The sequence below is a fragment of the Schistosoma haematobium genome, chromosome 1, assembly GCF_000699445.3.
Source record: "Schistosoma haematobium chromosome 1, whole genome shotgun sequence".
NCBI lineage: Eukaryota > Metazoa > Platyhelminthes > Trematoda > Strigeidida > Schistosomatidae > Schistosoma > Schistosoma haematobium.
The window spans coordinates 73,103,179-73,123,222 of record NC_067196.1 but is presented as its reverse complement, the minus strand read 5'-3'; the positions used below and the strand labels follow the sequence as shown (position 1 = coordinate 73,123,222).

At 43.2% G+C, this 20,044-nt stretch overlaps 2 protein-coding genes across 2 annotated transcripts in view; one reads left to right on the top strand and one right to left on the bottom strand.

Moving 5' to 3' along the window:
* Positions 1-20,044, bottom strand: part of MS3_00002073 (uncharacterized protein) — a 38,840-nt gene that overhangs the window by 4,948 nt on the left and 13,848 nt on the right. Inside the window, exon 4 of the mRNA XM_051209634.1 lies at positions 15,729-15,815. The gene's annotated coding sequence lies outside the window, so the exon portion shown is untranslated. The remainder of the gene's footprint in view (positions 1-15,728; positions 15,816-20,044) is intronic.
* MS3_00002075 (uncharacterized protein) lies at positions 2,683-14,219 on the top strand. Its single transcript, XM_051209636.1, has 2 exons — positions 2,683-12,291; positions 14,133-14,219. The coding sequence occupies exon 1, from the start codon at positions 10,122-10,124 to the stop codon at positions 10,524-10,526; it is 405 nt and encodes a 134-aa protein (XP_051075091.1). The 5' UTR covers positions 2,683-10,121; the 3' UTR covers positions 10,527-12,291; positions 14,133-14,219.

Sequence of the window (20,044 nt, the reverse complement as noted above, 5' to 3'; positions counted from 1 at the left end):
CTGGATCTTCGTTGTTGCAGATGTTTCTATGCCAATCATTGGTATGGACCTTCTACAACACCATAATCTGATCATCGATACGCGCAAACGGAGGCTAGTAGACGGAAACACTAATTTATCCGTTTGCGTAACTTCCTTCTCTGGTTGCAGATTATCCCCAGTCACAATTAAGCATATGATAGACCCACTTTATCAGCCACTTCTCGATAAGTATCCTGGGATACAACAAACGCAACCGAGATTACCGTGTGTAACCAGCAATGTTACACATCACATCACGACTACAGGACCACCTGTATTCTCTAAAGCACGACGAATAGCCCCTGAAAAGCTAAGGTTGGCGAAAAACGAGTTCGATCACATGATAGACTTAGGAATCATACGACCGTCAAATAGCCCATATGCATCTCCGTTGCACATGGTCCCTAAAAAGGACAGCAACGATTGGCGTCCAACTGGTGACTATCGGCGATTGAACGCGAAAACCATTCCCGATCGTTACCCGTTGCCTCACATTCACGATTTGACAGCTACCTTAAAAGGTACAACTGTATTTTCGAAAATCGACTTGGTTAAAGCTTATAACCAAATCCCCATGGCCACAGACGACATACCGAAAACCGCCATCATTACTCCCTTCGGCTCTATGAATTTTTGCGAATGCCTTTCGGTCTAAGGAATGCTGCTCAAACATTCCAAAGATTCATAGACGACGTTTTCGAGGTCTCAACTTCGCACATGCGTATGTTGATGACTGCTTAATAGCAAGTCTGGACAGAGAATCACATCTCAAGCATCTGGATCTTGTTTTCGACCGACTACAAAAACATGGCATTACTGTAAACGTTCAGAAATGCCAAATCGGAGCTGACTCATTAGACTTCCTAGGACACACTATAGATGCTCAAGGCATTCGACCCCTTAGGACCAAAGTGGCGGCAATTCTGGATTGCCCAAAACCGACCACGATCAAGCAACTACGAACGTTTAACGGCCTTGTAAGTTTCTATAGACGATTCATACCGAAATGTGAGTTACTCATGAAACCTCTTACCGACCAACTTTGTGGAAATGCGAAATCCACTAATTTAGACGAGACTGCACAAAAAGCATCCTCCACAATTAAGGAACTTATCTATCGCTAAAGCAACAATGCTTGCACATCAGGACACTAAAGCACCCATTAGTATCGCAGTAGACGCATCCGACTCAGCAATCGGAGGGGTCTTACAACAATGGGTTAACAACTCCTGGCAACCTTTGGCGTTTTTCTCTAGACGGTTGCTAGACACCGAATCGAGGTACAGCACATTCGGTAGGGAACTCCTAGCTATGTATTGTGCTGTACGGCATTTTCAACATTATATCGAAAACCGTGAATTCACCCTTTTCACTGACCATAAACCTCTTACTTTCTCCTTAAGCTCCTCTTCAGACAAGTACTCACCTCGTGAGTCTCGACAACTGGGCTACATTTCGCAGTTTACTTCAGATATTCAACACATTTCTGGAGCAAACAATGTAGTCGCAGCCGCTTTGTCTCGCATAACTTTCTTGAACAGTTTCCAAGGAATCGACCTTCTTAAACTCGCCCAACTTCAAAAAGAAGACACTGATCTTCAGCACGAGTTATCGTCTACTGATAAGTCTTATCGATTGAACGCTATATTAGTTTCCTAAGCTATTCTGGTACCCCGAAAGCTAGAACTGCACAGCGACTTGAACACCAGAGAGAAGACGCAAGTATGAGGGAAAATACTTTACTCCGAGGTCCATTCTATTACAAAAAATATAGGGTTCTTATAATATATCTAAATGTCCTTGGGTTGCTGGAATATTCTGGAATGCTACTAAGCATAGTAGTACTGTAGTAACCAACCAATCAGAGCTTCCGCATGTGACGTTTCGCTACCTTGATATTTCTGGCCAAGACTCCAAATGAACGCTGATTGGACGAAACACTTCTTAGTGTTTCTTGATGCTTGCTTGTCTTTTGCAAGCGATTTCTGGATCACCCCAACACCTCCCCTCTTTCAAAAAATAAGACTTCTTCTTCGGGTCTACTTGCAGCTTTATAACTGGTTTCCTGCGGCGTTCGGACTTTCTGGGTATTCGGCGTCTATGAGTATCTGTTGGGGTTCCTGTCATTGGAGTATCTGTAATTATATCCAGCGGAAGCCTCACTTGACTATCTACCCTGACTAGAGTCCTTTTCTCTCTGTGTATTTGATTAATGTGTCTAAACCACACTCCGAAAGTCCCACGCACTTTGTATAAAACATTCCCCATTCTCTTCTCAATAACTCCCGGTTCCCAACGATTTTTTCCAATGTATGATTTGACGAGCACTTTATCACCGACGTTAAAATTACGAATATTCTGATTTTGTCTGCGTAATGACAGCAAAAAACCATCATCCCTATGCTGGTTATGTGGCGGTTGGCATTTCAAAAGGTTTTGTCCGTTTAAGAATCATCGTTGTACTATGTGTTCCAGAAAAGGACACAGAGAAAGTCATTGCAAAACTCAAAAACACCGCCAACCGAAACAGTATTCTAAGAGGTTCAAACCACAAACAGCTAAAGTAACAGTAGCTCTTCACAAAGCTGGCTCCCATAACCGTAGAAAGTATGTGTCTCTCAAGATTAATGGGTATGATGCCCGCTTACAGTTAGATAAAGCCTCGGACATAACGCTTATAAGCAGGAAAACGTGGGAGATTGGCATAGAAACATCTGCAACAACGAAGATCCAGTGAATGGGTTCGCGTAAACCCACGTTAAGGTAAACGTACCTTTTGCCATTACGTAGCGATAGGTTTTCCGTTTGCCGCCTGTAAGTTTAAAGCCGATTCGTGAAGTCGGTCGTTGGGATTCGCTGGGAGAACGCTAACTTCTGCGCCAGTGTCGACGAGGTAGCGAACTCTCGTTGTCACATCTGTGACGTATAACAGACGGCTATGTTCGCCGGCTACGGTTGCCGTTAACGCGTGCCGGCTTGGAAGTTTCCCGAGTTGTTTTTCGAGTCAATCGGTTTTGAGTTGGGAAAATTGCAGGGTTTTCTGCAATTTCTGGAAGACTTTTCATACTGGTTATGATACCAGCACCAGTCGGGGTTATCCGTCTCTCGTGGTCTAGAGACAGATCGCTTACGTGAAGTGCTTCTACGTGGGGTGTGTGATCGCTTACGGTCGTTACGAAAGCTAAGATAACGCGTAAGTGTATGACATAACTCGGTTATGTCATTCTGAGTCGTTTGAGGCTTTTCTTTGACTGAAAAAACCTCGGTAGTAGAAGATTTCGTAATTTCTAAGATACGATTGGCAGATGTACCCAGCTCGTCTAAGGCGTTGTTCTGAAACGAGACCAGGACTGCTTGCACCTGTTGGGGAAGTTTAGACAAGAAAAGTTGTTTGAATAGGCATTCGTCGAAAGTTCTTAGGCCTATAACCTCTCTCATCCTTTGCAACATGTCCGTCGCAGAACTGTGTTGCAGGTCTATGTTATTAAAGAGTTGGTCTAACCTTTGTCGATCGGTTAGGTCTCCTCGTTTAAGAATGGAACGCTTTAAGGTTTCGTACGGTTCAGAAACATCACTAGTAAACATACTAGGTGTTACGTACCTGTTGAATTCTCGCGGTAGTGCCTTGACCACTGCGAGGAACTGTGCACGTGTGTCGTTCACGCCGTGCTCGTGGGAGTCGGCTTCTGCGTAGCAGAACCAGGCTTCGATATTGTCGGGTCAGAAGGGCGTGAGTTGGAACGAGGGTGGGGACATAGTCTTAATCTTAAATACTTTGGGGGTCTGTTCAGTCATAGGGGAAAATTAAGTACGAGGATACACGAGTGGAAAATATATAGATATCCAAAAACGCGGGAAAAAAATATCACAATGTATAAAAAATTAAAATAAACCAATGATATATAGAATCCCAAAATGGGACAGACTCACAGTTTACGATTTGGTGTGCCAGATCACGTCGGGCTCACCAATGAAGATGGCACAGGTATTCAGTGTTTGACAACGCTTTTACCAGTAACACCTTCTATTATAACTGGTACCCACCAAGAGAAATCAAAAGACAGAATCGAGGAGATCAGAAGTTGTATTTGACGATTGCCAATATATCGGAATTGTCTGATCTAGTCTGGCTAGCGATTGCAGTAGATGTTGAGCATGGCGTTCTCACACGTGATCTGGTGCGGATGCATGACCGAGCGCCTTCAGCTAGGTGAGTCTACTAAAACTAATCTGGTCAGCATCCAATGTCGAAAACTTACAGAGCTATTTATTTTGGGGATTTATTTACCGCTACAATGCGTTCATACGCCACTTGTTTCCTCAGGATACTGTAGCCCACATGCACCATTGGTTTGGAATCAGGGTCTCCCAACTGCAATAGGTGAACTTTTCGTGACTGTAGATTACCCTTGTGCTAATGATCAGTCAGTCAGCTACAACGTAGGACCAGGTACATATATGCATCGGTCCAAGTTGCCATACATCATTAACACAACAAGATGGACACCGGATTCATAAAAGTAGCTAATTCAGAGGTGGTAATATATAAAAGAAAGATTACAATAAGGATATGGTACAGCAAGAAAGAATTAGTTCGTAGAAAGAAAGATATGAAGCAATTTAAGGGAAGGCAGAGAGTGTAAACACCTGCGCCATTTTGGTCGATTCTGAGCCATGTCACCCAGAGTCTCCGACTACTCATTACGATAGTTGCGTGGACCCCAACCAAGTAGTCTGCATCTACCAACATGGCTCGGACCACAAGTTAGTGACTTCAAGCACTGATGCCACGTTTTGGTTTGGCCGCCCCTAACTTTCTTCCAACCATCCCGAACACCGGTCAGCATTGCACGTCGTGGTAATCGGTGTCCGGGCATACGTAACACGTGGCCCAACCATCTCAGTCGATGAAGATTCACAACCTCATCGACTGATTTACCATCCTTCCCAAATACCCTGCGTTTAACCGCACCATTACTTACCCGGTGATCCCAGCAGACGCCAGCAATATTTCTAAGGCATCTGTGGCCAAATACTAATAGCTTACGAGTGTCTTCTACTCTTAATGGCCATGTTGCGCTGCCGTAAATTAAAACAGAACGGACTGCCGCGCAGCATACTCGTCCTTTTATTGATAGACGGATATCTCGCCTTCGCCATAGGTGACGTAAGTTGGTAAAAGCCAAGCGAGCTTTTCGAATCCGTGCTGAGATTTCGTCAGACACCAACCCATTAGGGCTGATCAGACTTCCAAGATAAGTGAAGTTGCCAACACGTTCGACTACTTCACTCCCTATCCTCAGTTTAGGTGTTGACGCAGACCAGTCCTGAAGCAACAACTTGCATTTAGAGAGAGAGAGAAGCGCATTCCAAACATTCTGGCATTGCTGCTCAGTGCTACCAAAAGACTCTACATTCTATCAGCGTCTTCACCAAACAGGACTATGTCATCCGCGTATTCTAAGTCGATAAGTGGACCTCCTGGAAGGAGATCAATACCCGAGAATTCAGTAGACGAGAAAGTTATTTCCATCAATAGGTCTATGATGAAGTTAAACAAAAATGGGGAAAGTGAACAGCCTTGACGGACACCACTTGAGGTTGCAAAAGCAGATGACAGTTCGCCATAAGCTCTGACTCGACTAGTAGTGTTCGAGTAAAGAGCCTTTACAAGGTTTATGTACTTCTGTGGTACGTCTTTCAATGGCAGACACTGCCACAGAATCTCGCGGTCTACCGAGTCAAATGCTGCTTTCAAGTCAAGAAAGACCTGTGTTCTAGAACCTGACGAATGGTGAATATGTGGTCGATGCAGCCACGACCAGGTCTGAAGCCAGCTTGAGTCTCTCGTGTTTACAGTTCACGAGTCTTAGTTAGGCGTCTGATAATTATCGAGGCTAGTATTTAAGATACTATATTAGTTAAACTAATCCCTCTATGGTTGTCACAGGATGATTTTGACCCTCTCTTATATATTGGGACGATAAGTGATTGTGACCAGTTAGATGGGATAAAGTCTAACTCCCAGATCTTAGCTAAAATATTAGTCAACCTAATCGCTAAAATTGGACCACAATCCTTGAAGACCTCTGGAGCCAATCCATCTGAACCAGCTACCCTTCCTCGTTTCAGATTAACTATAGCCTTTTGAACTTTGGCTAGGGTTGGGGGACCTACTTCAATGTCCCATTCACACTGTCTGGGAATGACTGATGGCAATATGGTCTATTTGAGCCCATCGTTGGTTTGGTGTAGGGGATTGCCATGTTAGACGATGTCTCTCCGTATGCTTAAAATTTGTTTTTGCTAAAAATAAACGATTCTCTGAGCACAGTTGCAGCAGACGATCACCATTATCTGTTCGCTGTGCCGGAATACTAAAATACCCACCTAAATGCCTTTCTGTTTGATTTAAGCTACCTATCTGGGCATTAATGTCACCTGCTACGAGTACTCTGTCTGAATGTTTAGCTTTCTGTAAAATTCATCTTTCACTTCATCTGAGCTGCAGTCAGTGGGAGCGTAGGCAGAAACGACAAAAAGGCAACGACGTGTGTCCCTATCCTTCCGAGTTCTTACTGAGCCGTTTAGCCGAACAGCACTTAAACGACTACTAACGGGGATCCACTCTAATAGTGCTTGTTCCGCCCTCATGCTTAGTGCTATGCCTACACCTACCAGTCCACGAGAACTGGCCATCGGTTCACCAGATACACGGAGGGTGTATCTCGTTGGCTCTCCGTTTTGCCGAGGTGGGGTCAAGTGAATGACCACACTGGAATCCTGTATGCGTGTTTCGGAGACACAGCACACATCAATGGAAAGAGACTCTAGGGTTTTAGCCAAGGAAGCCTGCTGACCGATTTGACATAGGGTGCGTACGTTGGAGGCTCCAATGTGTAGTTTGGAGCGAGGTTTCAGTAGACCTGGGACAATGTTTTGAGCACTAGAATCGTTGGCTATGGTGACATTTGAGAAGGAAGCCGAAAGAAAAAGTTTAGCGTTGAAAGTCGATGTAGGAGGAATAACAGGAATTGAAGAGGGAGGTTCATTATGAATACAGTGATCTTGAATGCTGTTAGAGGTATGAGGGCGGTTATCACTTCCCGGTTGCCCACACCGAGGAAGGGTTCTTCTGGAGGTACCTGAAAAGGAAATTGGATTAGAGGTGGTCTTAGTGACCTGGGAGCAGTGCCCAAGTAACAACTGCTTGAGGTCGGTCACACACGACCTTTTTATGGGTAATTTTTGTGTTAGCTCCGTACTTATTGAGACCTTACCGCCGGAGACGGACACCCATGAGGTAAGGCGAGGTGTGCATTTTTAGGGTCGACCTTTTCTAACCCCACCCCTTCTTGTGGGAAGGCAGCATCGCCGTCATGCTGGTTGTCTGAAGGAAACACCTTACTGCTGTCACACCTCTGTACAGTCAGCAGTATGACTTCGCCTTCGGACCTTGGGTTTGTTGCTTTTAGTCTTACCGCTCTTCAACCGACCTGTCTGACATGGTAGGACCTTGAGGAACAGTTGATCCAGCCAGTATAGCTCGGTTGCTTCATCACGATAGGCAAGCCCGACCACCACGTCAAGGTAGCAACAACGGTCGGGTTAAAACCGGGTCTCGTCAGGACAACCGACGAACAGGTTATTTATGTATGAAAATCGACAGCTCAGTGTCTTATATGTGACCATTCATATATTTCCTACATTTCGACCAAACAGGGTCATCTATCTGCCAAATTGCTTCCAATAATTGATCGCTCGTAAGAAAAAAACTCATGCTTCAGAACAAGATGTGGATGAAGTAAGACAGAATACATAGATGAGGAAACAAGTAATCAAAAGATGAAGACCTATTTCGCACTCAAACATCAGATAAGCTAGATTACAACTGAATTAACAGAACATATCAATACATTTATTTTCAGGTCGACTCACTTCGTGATAATCAATAGATCGAATTCCAATAAACCACAACTCAGTCCCCTCACAGCTGACTAGTCAATAGAATGTCAAGAGGAAAACCTCTACTGGTATCGTAAGGATGAAAATGTTGCAATCGACAAAAGTAGATGGTATGCTAGCTCAGATGCTTGATTCAGATATAAACGTCGATAGAGACCCGAATCGCTTCATGCTAACGCCTTCGACTACGACACTGAGTGGCGTAGGCTCGGACTCCACAAAGGACGTCCGTTCCCTCAAGATTCCAGTCGCACCTTACTGATGAGTGCCAGCCGGCACGAAACCTGGGTTCACTTTTTCTAGTCGATTACCTCTGACCAACCAACATGGTTCAGTCCGGTCACTAACATCAGATAAAATCACGATATCAACCTAATACAATATAATTATTTTATCTCATGTAACAAATCAAGCAAAACAACACAAATGAATGACGCACTTTAGAAAATGTTATGGAAACTTCCAGGTTTAAACTTTCATGAAGTGCACAGGTAGCTTCAGACAATGCTTCGGTCGTGCTACTCATTCATTAGCTAACTAGGACAGCTGGTGAGGTTCGAAAGTATTCTACAAAGGACACTTACAAGTTCAGTGATGCAGTGTTGTGCTCGCATTTTTGACTGATTCACACGATTTCTCAGTTGCCTATTATACGCGTTAGGAAATCCAAAGTTTGAGTGCTGACCAAGCATACACACTCAACTACCACGATGACTTTGAAAAAAGCGAGAACAATTAGGTCTACAGGACACAATCAACCAACTTCCCCCTATCTCTTCTCCTCATCCACAAATAATTCCGTACACTGGTTACTTTCACCAACATATTTCGGCCCCAATTCACTACTCTCTCCTCTCAGATTCGCAAAGTTCTGTGTCACCACAACGAAATTAGCAATGTTTCGCAAACACGGGTTACCATCATTCTTTCTGGATTGACTAACCAGCCATGTTTTGGTAGCTATTATACTCTAATATAGGATGTTCTGATTCTAGGCCGATTCTAATTCACGAGAAGTGCTTGATATATGCAAATAAACGGGACCGAATGAAATGTGTCTTGGGTTAATAAGGGAACTAGTACATTTTGTCACGAATTCCTCTGGCATCTGTTTCAATCTATCTGTAACCCAGGGTCCATCATCAAAAGACTGGACGAATGCTATAGTAAGCCCTGTCTCTAAAATAGGTACGAAACATAAGCTCGAGGAATATCGACGCGTAAGCCTATAGGCTAGTTATAACTAGCGTAGTTGTCAAAATTTTAGGTTGTCCAATTATCTCGATGGAAACCGAATTCTTTCTGAAAAGCAACATGGCTTTAGAGTAAGTTAGTCCTGTCTCATCAATGTATTAGTAGCCCGTGGAAGTTGGTGCACGCTTAAGTATCAAAAGCTACGTATAAACGTAGTCTATATTGACTTCAGCAAAGATTTTGACAAAGTTTCTCACAATCCGCTGTTATGAGTTAAGTAATATCGGGGTTGGAGGCAATTTATTAATTTGGATAAAAGACTTTCTAGTTGGGCACCAACAAAGAGTACGGGTGAACTCCAAATTGTCTAGCTGAGAAACTGTGCTTAGCGGAGCGTCTCAGGGTACAGTTTTGGAGTTAGTGTTGTTCCTCTTGTATGTAACTGACATTCCTCCTCTTCTATCACCATCGGTGTTGCTATATTCTGACGATGTCAAGATACGGAGAGCGACAAAATGTAAAGTTGATAGCTTTGGGCTTCAAATGACTTGGAGAAATTATCTAACTGGTTTGAAATTTGGCAGTTGATGATAGGTGCTTCCGAGTGCATTGTAATGCATATTGGTCACTAAGGTACGGATACATACACGGTGAATAACATTGATTTACCTGTTGTCCAGACACGTGATGACTTAGGAGTTATCGTTAGACAAACGACTGCACACTACCGTGCAATAATCGTCAAAGATTTTAGAATCCTATGTTCAATACATAGGGCCTTAAGCCATGTAGATGCTAAAAGCTTTTCGAATTTGTGTACAGTGCTCGTTCGTCCTATACTACAGTACCGCATACGAGTAGCTAGTCCCTGCCTAAAAAGAGATAACGAGCTGTTGAAAAAGGTGCCGAGAATCGTGGCTTAGCTCATTTCCGGAATAACAATGCTCCTGTGCGATGCTCGACTGGCTAAACTAAACTTAATTCCATTGCCATATAGAAGAACCAGAGGCGAATCGATCACAAATTTTAAATTACCTAGTGATAAATCTGTATCTGATATGCCCTTACTTTTCTTGACCTCAAAAAAAGAGAATTTACGAGGACACTCTAAAACAGTCTACCAGCCTAGAACAAATTACTTGTCAGCTGACTATCGAATTTCCCATAGAATCATACCTCTGCACGTGATTGAAAATCCATCTGTCGACACTCAAAAGAAAGTTGGATCAACAGAGAGACCATCATTGCCAAGACTAATACAGGACATCCAGTCTTCTGTTGTTTCCAAATTCAAACCAAATAACACGCAGATTCATTTCGTCTTGAAAGCACGACTGTTCTCATAGGAAGCTTCGTTAACTCACCGCAAAACTAGTTACATGAATGCGACATGACTGCGCCATTAACATCTCGCACTAGTTGACTTCAAATTGAAACTAGCGTAAGAATACTAGGCCAGTACACCAGTTTACAAACAATCTCACCTATATATATACACTGTCCCTCCCATTCCACTTATTGTATACACAAACATCACTTCTAGTTCAGTTTCGAGTAGGCATCTCCGAACAACCTCACACCTCGTTTCGCGGAATTCAAAGACACCCAGTCTGACCAGTTTTCCAATCACACTTGATGACGAAACTCTGGAAGATGTAGAATCATTCACATATCTAGGAAGCATCATCGATGAACGAGGAGGTGCAGATGCAGACGTAAAGGTGAGGATTGGTAAAGGAACGAAAGCATTCCTACAATTGAATAACATGTGCAACTCAAAACGACTGTCTGTCAGCAAATATCAAAGCCACAATCTTCAATACGAATGTCAAAACAGTTAGTTCTACTGTACGGAGCTGAAACTTGGAGAACTACAACAACCACCATCAAGAAGGTACAAGTATTTATAAATAGTTGTCTACTCAAGATACTCAACATCCATTGGCCGGATACCATCAGCAACAGCCTTCTCTGGGAGAGAACAAACCAACTTCCAGCTGAAGAGAAATTCGGGAAAGACGATGGAAATGGATAGGACACACATTACGCAAATCACCAAACTGCATCACGAGGCAAGCCCTAACTTGGAATCCTGAAGGGAAGCGGAAAAGAGGAAGGCCAAAGAACACATTACGTCGGGAAATAGGGGCAGATATGAAAAGGATGAGTAACAAATGAAAAGAGCTGGAAAGGATTGTCCAAGACAGCATTGGATGGCGAGTGCTGGTGGGTGGCTTATGTTCCTTCACGAGGAGTAACAGGCGTAAGTAAGTAGGTAAGCAGTTTGACCACTAACTAGAAGCCCAACGGTTGTTGCTACCTTGACGTGATGGTCGAGCTTGCCTATCGTGATGAACCAATCGAGCTATACTGGCTGGAACAATCGTTGTTCAAGAATCTCGTACCATTGATGTATGCTGCGTCTCCGAAACACGCATACAGGATCCTACTGTCGTCATTCACTTGACCTTACCTAGCCAAAACGGAGAGGCAAAGAGATACACCTTCCGTGTATCTGGCGACCCGATGGCTAGTTCTCGTGGACTGGCAGGTGTAAGCATAGCAGTTAGTACGAGGACGGAACAATCACTAATAGAGTGGACCCCCATTAACAATCGTCTATGTGTTGTTCGGCTAAAGGGTTTCGTAAAAAATCGGAAGGATAGGGACACACGCTCCCACTGACTGCAGCCCGAATAAAGTGAAAAATGACTTTTACAGAAAGCTTTTTAAACTTCTTCATTAAGCTAAACGCCTAGACATAGAACTCGAAGCAAGTGACTTTAATGCAAAAGTAGGTAGCCTAAATAAATAAAAAAATGGCATGGGTATTTTAGGATCCCGCAACAGCCATCAGAAAATGGTGATCGTTCACTGCAACACAGTCCAGACAATCGTTTGTTTTCGGATCACACTAATTTTAGGGATACTGAGAAACACAGTATAATGAGTCCATTGCGCTAATCGATTTCCGTAAACTCATCCCATCACGCTCTGAACACGATGAAGAGCGAAAACAAATCAGATCTAGGTTAACCAAAAGTCTAAGAAACGATCGTGAGCAGTGGTGGACAACGAAAGCAAAAGAGATGGAAAAGGCGATGGCTGCAGGTAACACAAGGCAGCATGTCAGACTAATAAAAGAAACTGGAATTAAGAAGTCAAATGTAAGTGAGACTATCTCGGGAAAAAGGCCTACTGTTGGAAATAACGTTCTCGTCGACTGAATTTTCGGGCATTGACAGGACGAGTATACTGAGCAGCAGTTCATTCTGTTCTAATTCACGGCTGCGAAACGTAGCCATTAAGAGTAGAAGATACCCGTAAGCTACAAGTATTTGACCACAGATGTCTTAGAAATATTGCTCGCATCTGCTGGGATAACCGCGTAAGTAATAGTGAGGTTAAACGCAGGGTATTAGGGAATGATGGTAAATCAGTTGATGAAGTTGTGAATCTTCATCGACTGAGATAGTTGAGCCACGTGTTACGTATGCCTGAACACCGATTACCACGACGCGCAATGCTGACTAGTGTTCGGGATGTTCGGGGCGGCCAAACCAAAACGTGGCATCAGTGCTTGAAGTCACTAACTTGTGGTCCGAGCCATGTTGGTAGATGCAGACTACTTGGTTGGGGTCCACGCAACTATCGTAATGAGTAGTCGGAGACTCTGGGTGACATGGCTCAGAATCGACCAAAATGGCGCAGGTGTTTACACTCTCTGTCTTCCCTTAAATTGCTTCATATCTTTCTTTCTACGAACTAATTCTTTCTTGCTGTACCATATCCTTATATGCAATCATTCTTTTATATATTCTATGAATCCGGTGTTCATCTTGTAGTGCTAATGATGTATGGCAACTTGGACCGATGCACATATGTGCTTGGTCCTACGTTGTAGTTGACTGACTGACTCGTCTAACATGGCAACCTCCTGCACCAAACCAACGATGGACTCAAATAGACCATATTGCCATCAGTCATCGTTGGAGAAGGTCGATAGAAGATTGTTGCTCGTTCTGGAATACCTGTTTGGACTCCGAGAATGCTCTAATAAGGGCACGCATCTGCAAGCGCCTCACTGGACGCAGAAAAGACACACTAAGAAGACCCATTAGAATTGAATTGAGTAATGAGAAAGCCGAAAGTAGATTCTAGGTCACACTTAGGTAGTTCTGAAAACGAGAGGAGGAGGAGGAGGTACCTGAAAAGGAAATTGGATTAGAGGTGGTCTTAGTGACCTGGGAGCAGTGCCCAAGTAACAACTGCTTGAGGTCGGTCACACACGACCTTTTTATGGGTAATTTTTGTGTTAGCTCCGTACTTATTGAGACCTTACCGCCGGAGACGGACACCCATGAGGTAAGGCGAGGTGTGCATTTTTAGGGTCGACCTTTTCTAACCCCACCCCTTCTTGTGGGAAGGCAGCATCGCCGTCATGCTGGTTGTCTGAAGGAAACACCTTACTGCTGTCACACCTCTGTACAGTCAGCAGTATGACTTCGCCTTCGGACCTTGGGTTTGTTGCTTTAAGTCTTACCGCTCTTCAACCGACCTGTCTGACATGGTAGGACCTTGAGGAACAGTTGATCCAGCCAGTATAGCTCGGTTGCTTCATCACGATAGGCAAGCCCGACCACCACGTCAAGGTAGCAACAACGATAGAGTCTGAAAAGGAGGCTTACCCAGATGTTGCTTGGAAAGATACACAAGCAGCTGTCGAAACAGCAGTGACATCTATTGATGATTTAAACCAGAGGGTCACAAAAACCAATGGATTTCTACTAAGTCTATTGCACAGATGGATTCTCGTAAACTCATCCCATCACGCTCTGAACACGATGAAGAGCGAAAACAAATCAGATCTAGGTTAACCAAAAGTCTAAGAAACGATCGTGAGCAGTGGTGGACAACGAAAGCAAAAGAGATGGAAAAGGCGATGGCTGCAGGTAACACAAGGCAGCATGTCAGACTAATAAAAAAACTGGAATTAAGAAGTCAGGTGTAATTGAGACTATCTTAGCAAAAGACGATTCTTAAGGAGTAGTTCAGTCGGCCTTCAGCTACTCTATAATTACCCACCATTCGCAGAAATCCTGAAAGGAACATTGAAGTAGGTTCCCCAACTCGAGCTGAATTTCAAAAGTATATTGCTAATCTGAAACAAGGAAGGGCAGTTGGTCCAGATGGATTGGCTCCAGACGTCTCTAAGTATGGTGGTACAATTTTAGCAAAGAGATTGACTAATATTTTAGCTAAGATCTGGGAGTTGGACGTGATCACATCTCACAGGTCACAATCACTGATTGTCGAACAGTATCGCTAAAGGTTCAGCAATTACATCTGATATGGCTTTCATAATCCTAGGATGAATATCAGCAAGACCACTGGACTTATCAGGTTTGAGGTGCTGAAGTAGCCTTAAAACAGTACCTTTCTCAATGACTAGCCGCCACGATCACAATGAATCGTTGGTCATTCCTCATTACTGATAGAAAACACTTTACTGAAATATTCCGATAAAGCTTCAACTTTTACGGTATCATTTTCTGTCAAGACTAACGAATTTTCTTGTATCAAAAGTGATGGAATTCCATCGCTTCTCTGAGTGGCTAATGGTTCAAGTGTTCGATAGGATTCGATCGCCACTCAGTTAGACAAACATGGGACCAGTTACAACTGTGTGATGAACCAGCTTGAATATCTCAATCCTACAGGAGGTCGATGACATGACTTGTGGTTGACTGGATTATCGTTGGTTATCGAAGTGACTCGACACCTGTAAGAAGTCAAAAGACTGATCGACAGATGGGGATTTATTTAGCACCCAAACACAAGATTAGCTAGATTACAACTGAATTAACAGAACATATCAATACATTTATTTTCAGGTCGACTCACTTCGTGATAATCAATAGATCGAATTCCAATAAACCACAACTCAGTCCCCTCACAGCTGACTAGTCAATAGAATGCCAAGAGGAAAACCTCTACTGGTATCGTAAGGATGAAAATGTTGCAATCGACAAGAGTAGATGGTATGCTAACTCAGATACAGATGTCGATAGAGACCCGAATCGCTCCAAGCTATTATACTCTAATACTGAATGTTCTGATTCTAATTCGTGGGAAGCGCTCAAATAAGACACGAATTCATCTCATCCTGAATGCACGATTGTTCTCACAGGAAGCTTCGTTAACTCACCGCAAAACTAGTTACATGAATGCGACATGACTGCGCCATTAACATCTCGCACTAGTTGACTTGAAATTGAAACTAGCGTAAGAATACTAGGCCAGTACACCAGTTTACAAACAATCTCACCTATATATATATACACTGTCCCTCCCATTCCACTTATTGTATACACAAACATCACTTCTAGTTTAGTTCCGAGTAGGCATCTCCGAACAACCTCACACCTCGTTTCGCGGAATTCAAAGACACCCAATCTGACCACTAAAAGAATGGACACACACCTACCACTTACAAAGTTCAAAGGCTTATAGCTCCGACGACTAGATAAAACTTATAATAAACCCACCTCCATATGCAGGATTATCCAACTGACCGATCATCCGTTCTTCGACACACTGTGACGATCAACTGACTCGATTACACAAAGGCACTTCTGAAAACCAAATAAATGCTTATTACATTTCATCAACCTGTATATTCCAAAGTGAAATACTATACAAAACGCGTGCATTGTCATCCTTACCCATTTTACATTCCATCTGTTGTGGGGCAGTAAACAACTAACTAGTAACTGCAGACTGTTCAGACTACTCAACTAAGTATTTACTGTCTCAAATGAAATCATCTCACTTAAGTGAGTCGTCGAGCAAATCCACTTACAGTCCCAGAGCACGAGTCACTTGTCTTCAACAAACTTCTCAGTAGTCTCAACAACGTCTGACGAATAGTCTTATCATTCCATTCAAACGAACTACCGACTATTATCCTACACTGGGCGACCAGACACTAGACAACAATATTCACTGCTCGCAAACAACGAGTCCTGGACCTAATATCAAGCAACCGACAACCACTAAGAATTACAAGTCAAGATTCATTACAGATAAAATCTGAATTCACCCAAGTACCAAATAATTAATCGCAACAATTACAGGTTAGTTGACCCCCTCGATGGTTGGTCCCTTTCCACTTTCACTACCTCCTTCAGGCGTGCCTCCTGGTATACCTTCGTAATCATTAGCGCACAGACCTTCAACTCGTCCTGATGATTTTCATTGTTAATCCAGGTTTTTGGCTGCTGTGCTCAGTACACAAATCCGAATCTGATCTGAACCTTCAGTACTAGGCTTTGCAAATAATTCAGTTAAAACAATCTACAGTTTTCCACTTTTTCAGTCATAGATCACTATTGTCGCTGGGTACTATTGTATCTAGTTTCTTTTTTGAAAACCTATGTTCGATGACTGGACAGTGCAAGAATAGAAATTGCCAACGTCCGAGTTGTCTATATCCCGTTGAAAGCGGAATGCAGTGCGATGAGTGCAAAGGCTCGTACCACGAAGTTTTTACGAAATTGACGCCTGCGGCTTTCAGACGGTTTAATAAAAATGGTTGTATATGGCTTGTCAGCAGTGCTGCTCGGACGCAAACAGCTTGCTAACCAGGGTCATTTCAATATTAAATGCTGCAAAAAAGTTTATTAACAAGTGAGGTCAGGAAACATCGGACAGCCCTCGCACTTTTGACAAACGAGTTGATGTGAAGCCACCTTAAGTGAGCTTGGAAACAGCTGACTCACATCGATCAAAGAAGGAAACACCATCTCCAAAAAGGTCTATTCTAAATAAAAACCCAAGGAAGAGAGTTTCCTCTGTCCCCCGTCCTCTAAATGGCGTCCGACAGGAAACGCCTAGAAATCGCAATCGCAAGGCTGGATCTGTTTCTAGCAGGAAACACAACCTGGCTGCCCAAGTCGTCGATAACCTCCCGGAAACCCACAGTATGTTTGACGCGACTGTGGTTGCTACTCCAACGAAAGTTGACGAAAAGGTACAGGTCGTACACAAGAAACGAAATAACGATATAAAATAAAATCCAACCCTCGGAAAGAAGTCTGGAAATCGGAAAATGACCACAGTGACAGATCAGCTATTTTTCATAGAATCAAGTAGAGTGAAAGCTCTGAACCGAAAACTGGTTTTGAGCATAACATTGGGTTGATAAAACAGCTACTAAATCAACTTACGGGTCAAAATATCTCCGGAGTCACCTTGCTAAAGGTGTATAGACTAGTTAGTCGAGCAAACTTAAAACCAAAACAAACCTGGATGCTTAAACTAGTATTTAAATCTCCTAATGAACAGTTAGTCAATCAGTAACAACGTAGAACTTCTTACGCACGTAAATCAGTTCGAGTTGCCACACCACATTAGCAAGGGACTTAATTTTACACAATGGACATAAATTAAAGGGTTCATGAGTTTTTGTCCGTAAGGAATTGCCGTCGGTAGACAGCGTAAAAAGACGGGAAGCCGAAAATGAACTACAACCTAGGTTAGACGCTGGCGAAAAGAACATAAAAATTGTAAACTTTTGGATTGTGAGGCCTCAACAGAGAATGATAAGGAAGCCACTCTGAGTGTAGCACGAAACCATTTAAATAGGTTTCGGATCTGTTACACTAATGCCCGAAGCTTACTCAATATGCGATCGGAACTAGGTGTACAGATTGACTCTACCAAGCCAGATATCGCAGTCACAGAAACTTGGCTGACGCAGCCTACAGATAGTATGGGACTTGATTTTGAGGGCTTTAGGTTGGTAAGAGCCGATAGAATCCAGAAGCGTAAAGGGGGGGAGCAGCTCTATTCATTAGGAATGCTATCCCATTTGCCATTATCGACAGTGTATAGCATGAGAGTGGGACGTGTGAATTAGTTATTTGCCGCTTGAAATGCAAGGGATAAGAGCTGCTGATTGGCTTGGTCTATCGCAGTCCAGGCCGTGAGGTAAATGAGGTCTTGCTAAGCAGTCTCAATACTTGGTCATGAAGTGGTCGATGTCTAGTTCTAGGGGACTTTAATACACCTATGGTAGACTGTGAAAATCTGCTAACTGAATCGTCAGAAAATTCCTTCGAGCAGGAACTAGTTGATGCGGTTATCACATGTGACCTGGTGCAACATGTGAAAGAAGCGACTAGGTACAACCCGGACGCTGAATCATACTTACTAGATCTTATACTGACTCACTATGAGGATGACGTTGCGAACCTCCATTATATGCCACCCCTAGGTAAAAGTGATCACGCAGTTTTAACTTTCGACTTCCATATAACTGTCAAACACGTCAAACACGCGTTAACTCAATCCAGACCTAACGTCTGGAAAGCAAACATACCAGATATCATGCACTCAGCATCGTTAGTAGATTGGACAATAGACCCAGAGTCCTCAATTGAAACGGCTTGGGACGCGTTTCGAAATTTATACTTAAAAGTTACCGCACCCCACATCCCTTGGACCATACCAAGGGGGCCGACAAACTCTCCACCATGGTTCAGTAAGGAGGCTCGCGACCTCTGTAAGAGGAGAAAAATGTGGGATAGATTCAGGTTACTGGGGTCTGAGACAAAATCTCAGTATCGAAAAGCTTAGAATGCCTGTGCCTCCACCCTCTGTAAATCTAGAAAGTTGTACGAAGAAAAATCGCCAAGGAATATCCTAATCAAAGGACAAAAAGAAGAGGACATATTCCAGCACTATGGAGAGACAGTACTGCCGCATCATTAGTGGAGGACGACTTTGGTAAGGCTCAAGTGTTCTCGAACTACTTTAGCAATGTATATACCGTAGAAAAGCCCTTCCCGTGAGTCCATACAAACCCCACACACACACACACACACACTGGACAGCGTGACCATTAAAGATCTGGATGTGTTTGGTCTGCTGAATAGGCTTAACATAGGTAAATCCACGGGACCCGACGAACTGCATCCCAGGTTACTAAAGAAATCAACTTACTTCGTTGCGAAACCTTTGAGTACATGCTTTAATCTATCCGTAACGCAGGGTCGTTTACCAAAAGACTGGAAGAACACCATAGTAAGTCCTGTCTTCGAAACAGTTATGAAACATAAACCTGAGAATTACCAACCCGTTGGCCTAATTTGTGTTGTTGTAAGATTTTTAGAAAAGATTATTCGAAAGGAGCTGTTTAAGTAATTCGATGCAAACCGGATCCTTTCGGAAAAGCAGCATGGTTTTATTATAGGTTATTCCTGCCTCACTAAATTATTAGTGGCTCGTGAAAACTGGTGAGCTCTTAAAGACCAAAAGTTACATAAAAACGTAGCCTACACTGACTTCAGCAAAGCTTTTGACCAAGTTCCGCACAACCGGCTGCTATATAAGTTAAGAAATGTCGGGGTTCGAGGGAATCTATTGTTGTGGGCAAAAGACTTTCTAGTTGGGCCAAAACTTAAGGACTACTGCACACTGTCGTGCAATAGCCACCAAAGGTTTTAGAACTTTATGGTCAATATGTAGGGCTTTTAGTCATGTCGACGCTAAAACGCTTTTGACTCAGTATACAAAGTTCGTGCGTACTAAACTCGAGCACTGCATAGAATTGATTAGACCCTGCTTAAAAAGACAGTGACCTTCTAGAAAAGGTCCAGAGATTCAGATTTGTGTAGTAAGGACAGAACGCTTACGGCCTATGTTATTCCTTTTCTAGTATGCTTCTGTGAGTGTCCAGTCTTCTCTTGAATGAGTCGATTGGAGATGCGGACACCACTACTTCGGGTAACAGGTTCCAAGAATTGATGACTCGATGTGAAAACCTGTGTACCAAGGGTATTTTCTTCGCCCTTGGCTTTTC

Coding starts and splice junctions, on each gene's coding strand:
- MS3_00002075 (XM_051209636.1), top strand. CDS start 10,122: ATGCTCCTGTGCGATGCTCGACTGGCTAAACTAAACTTAATTCCATTG.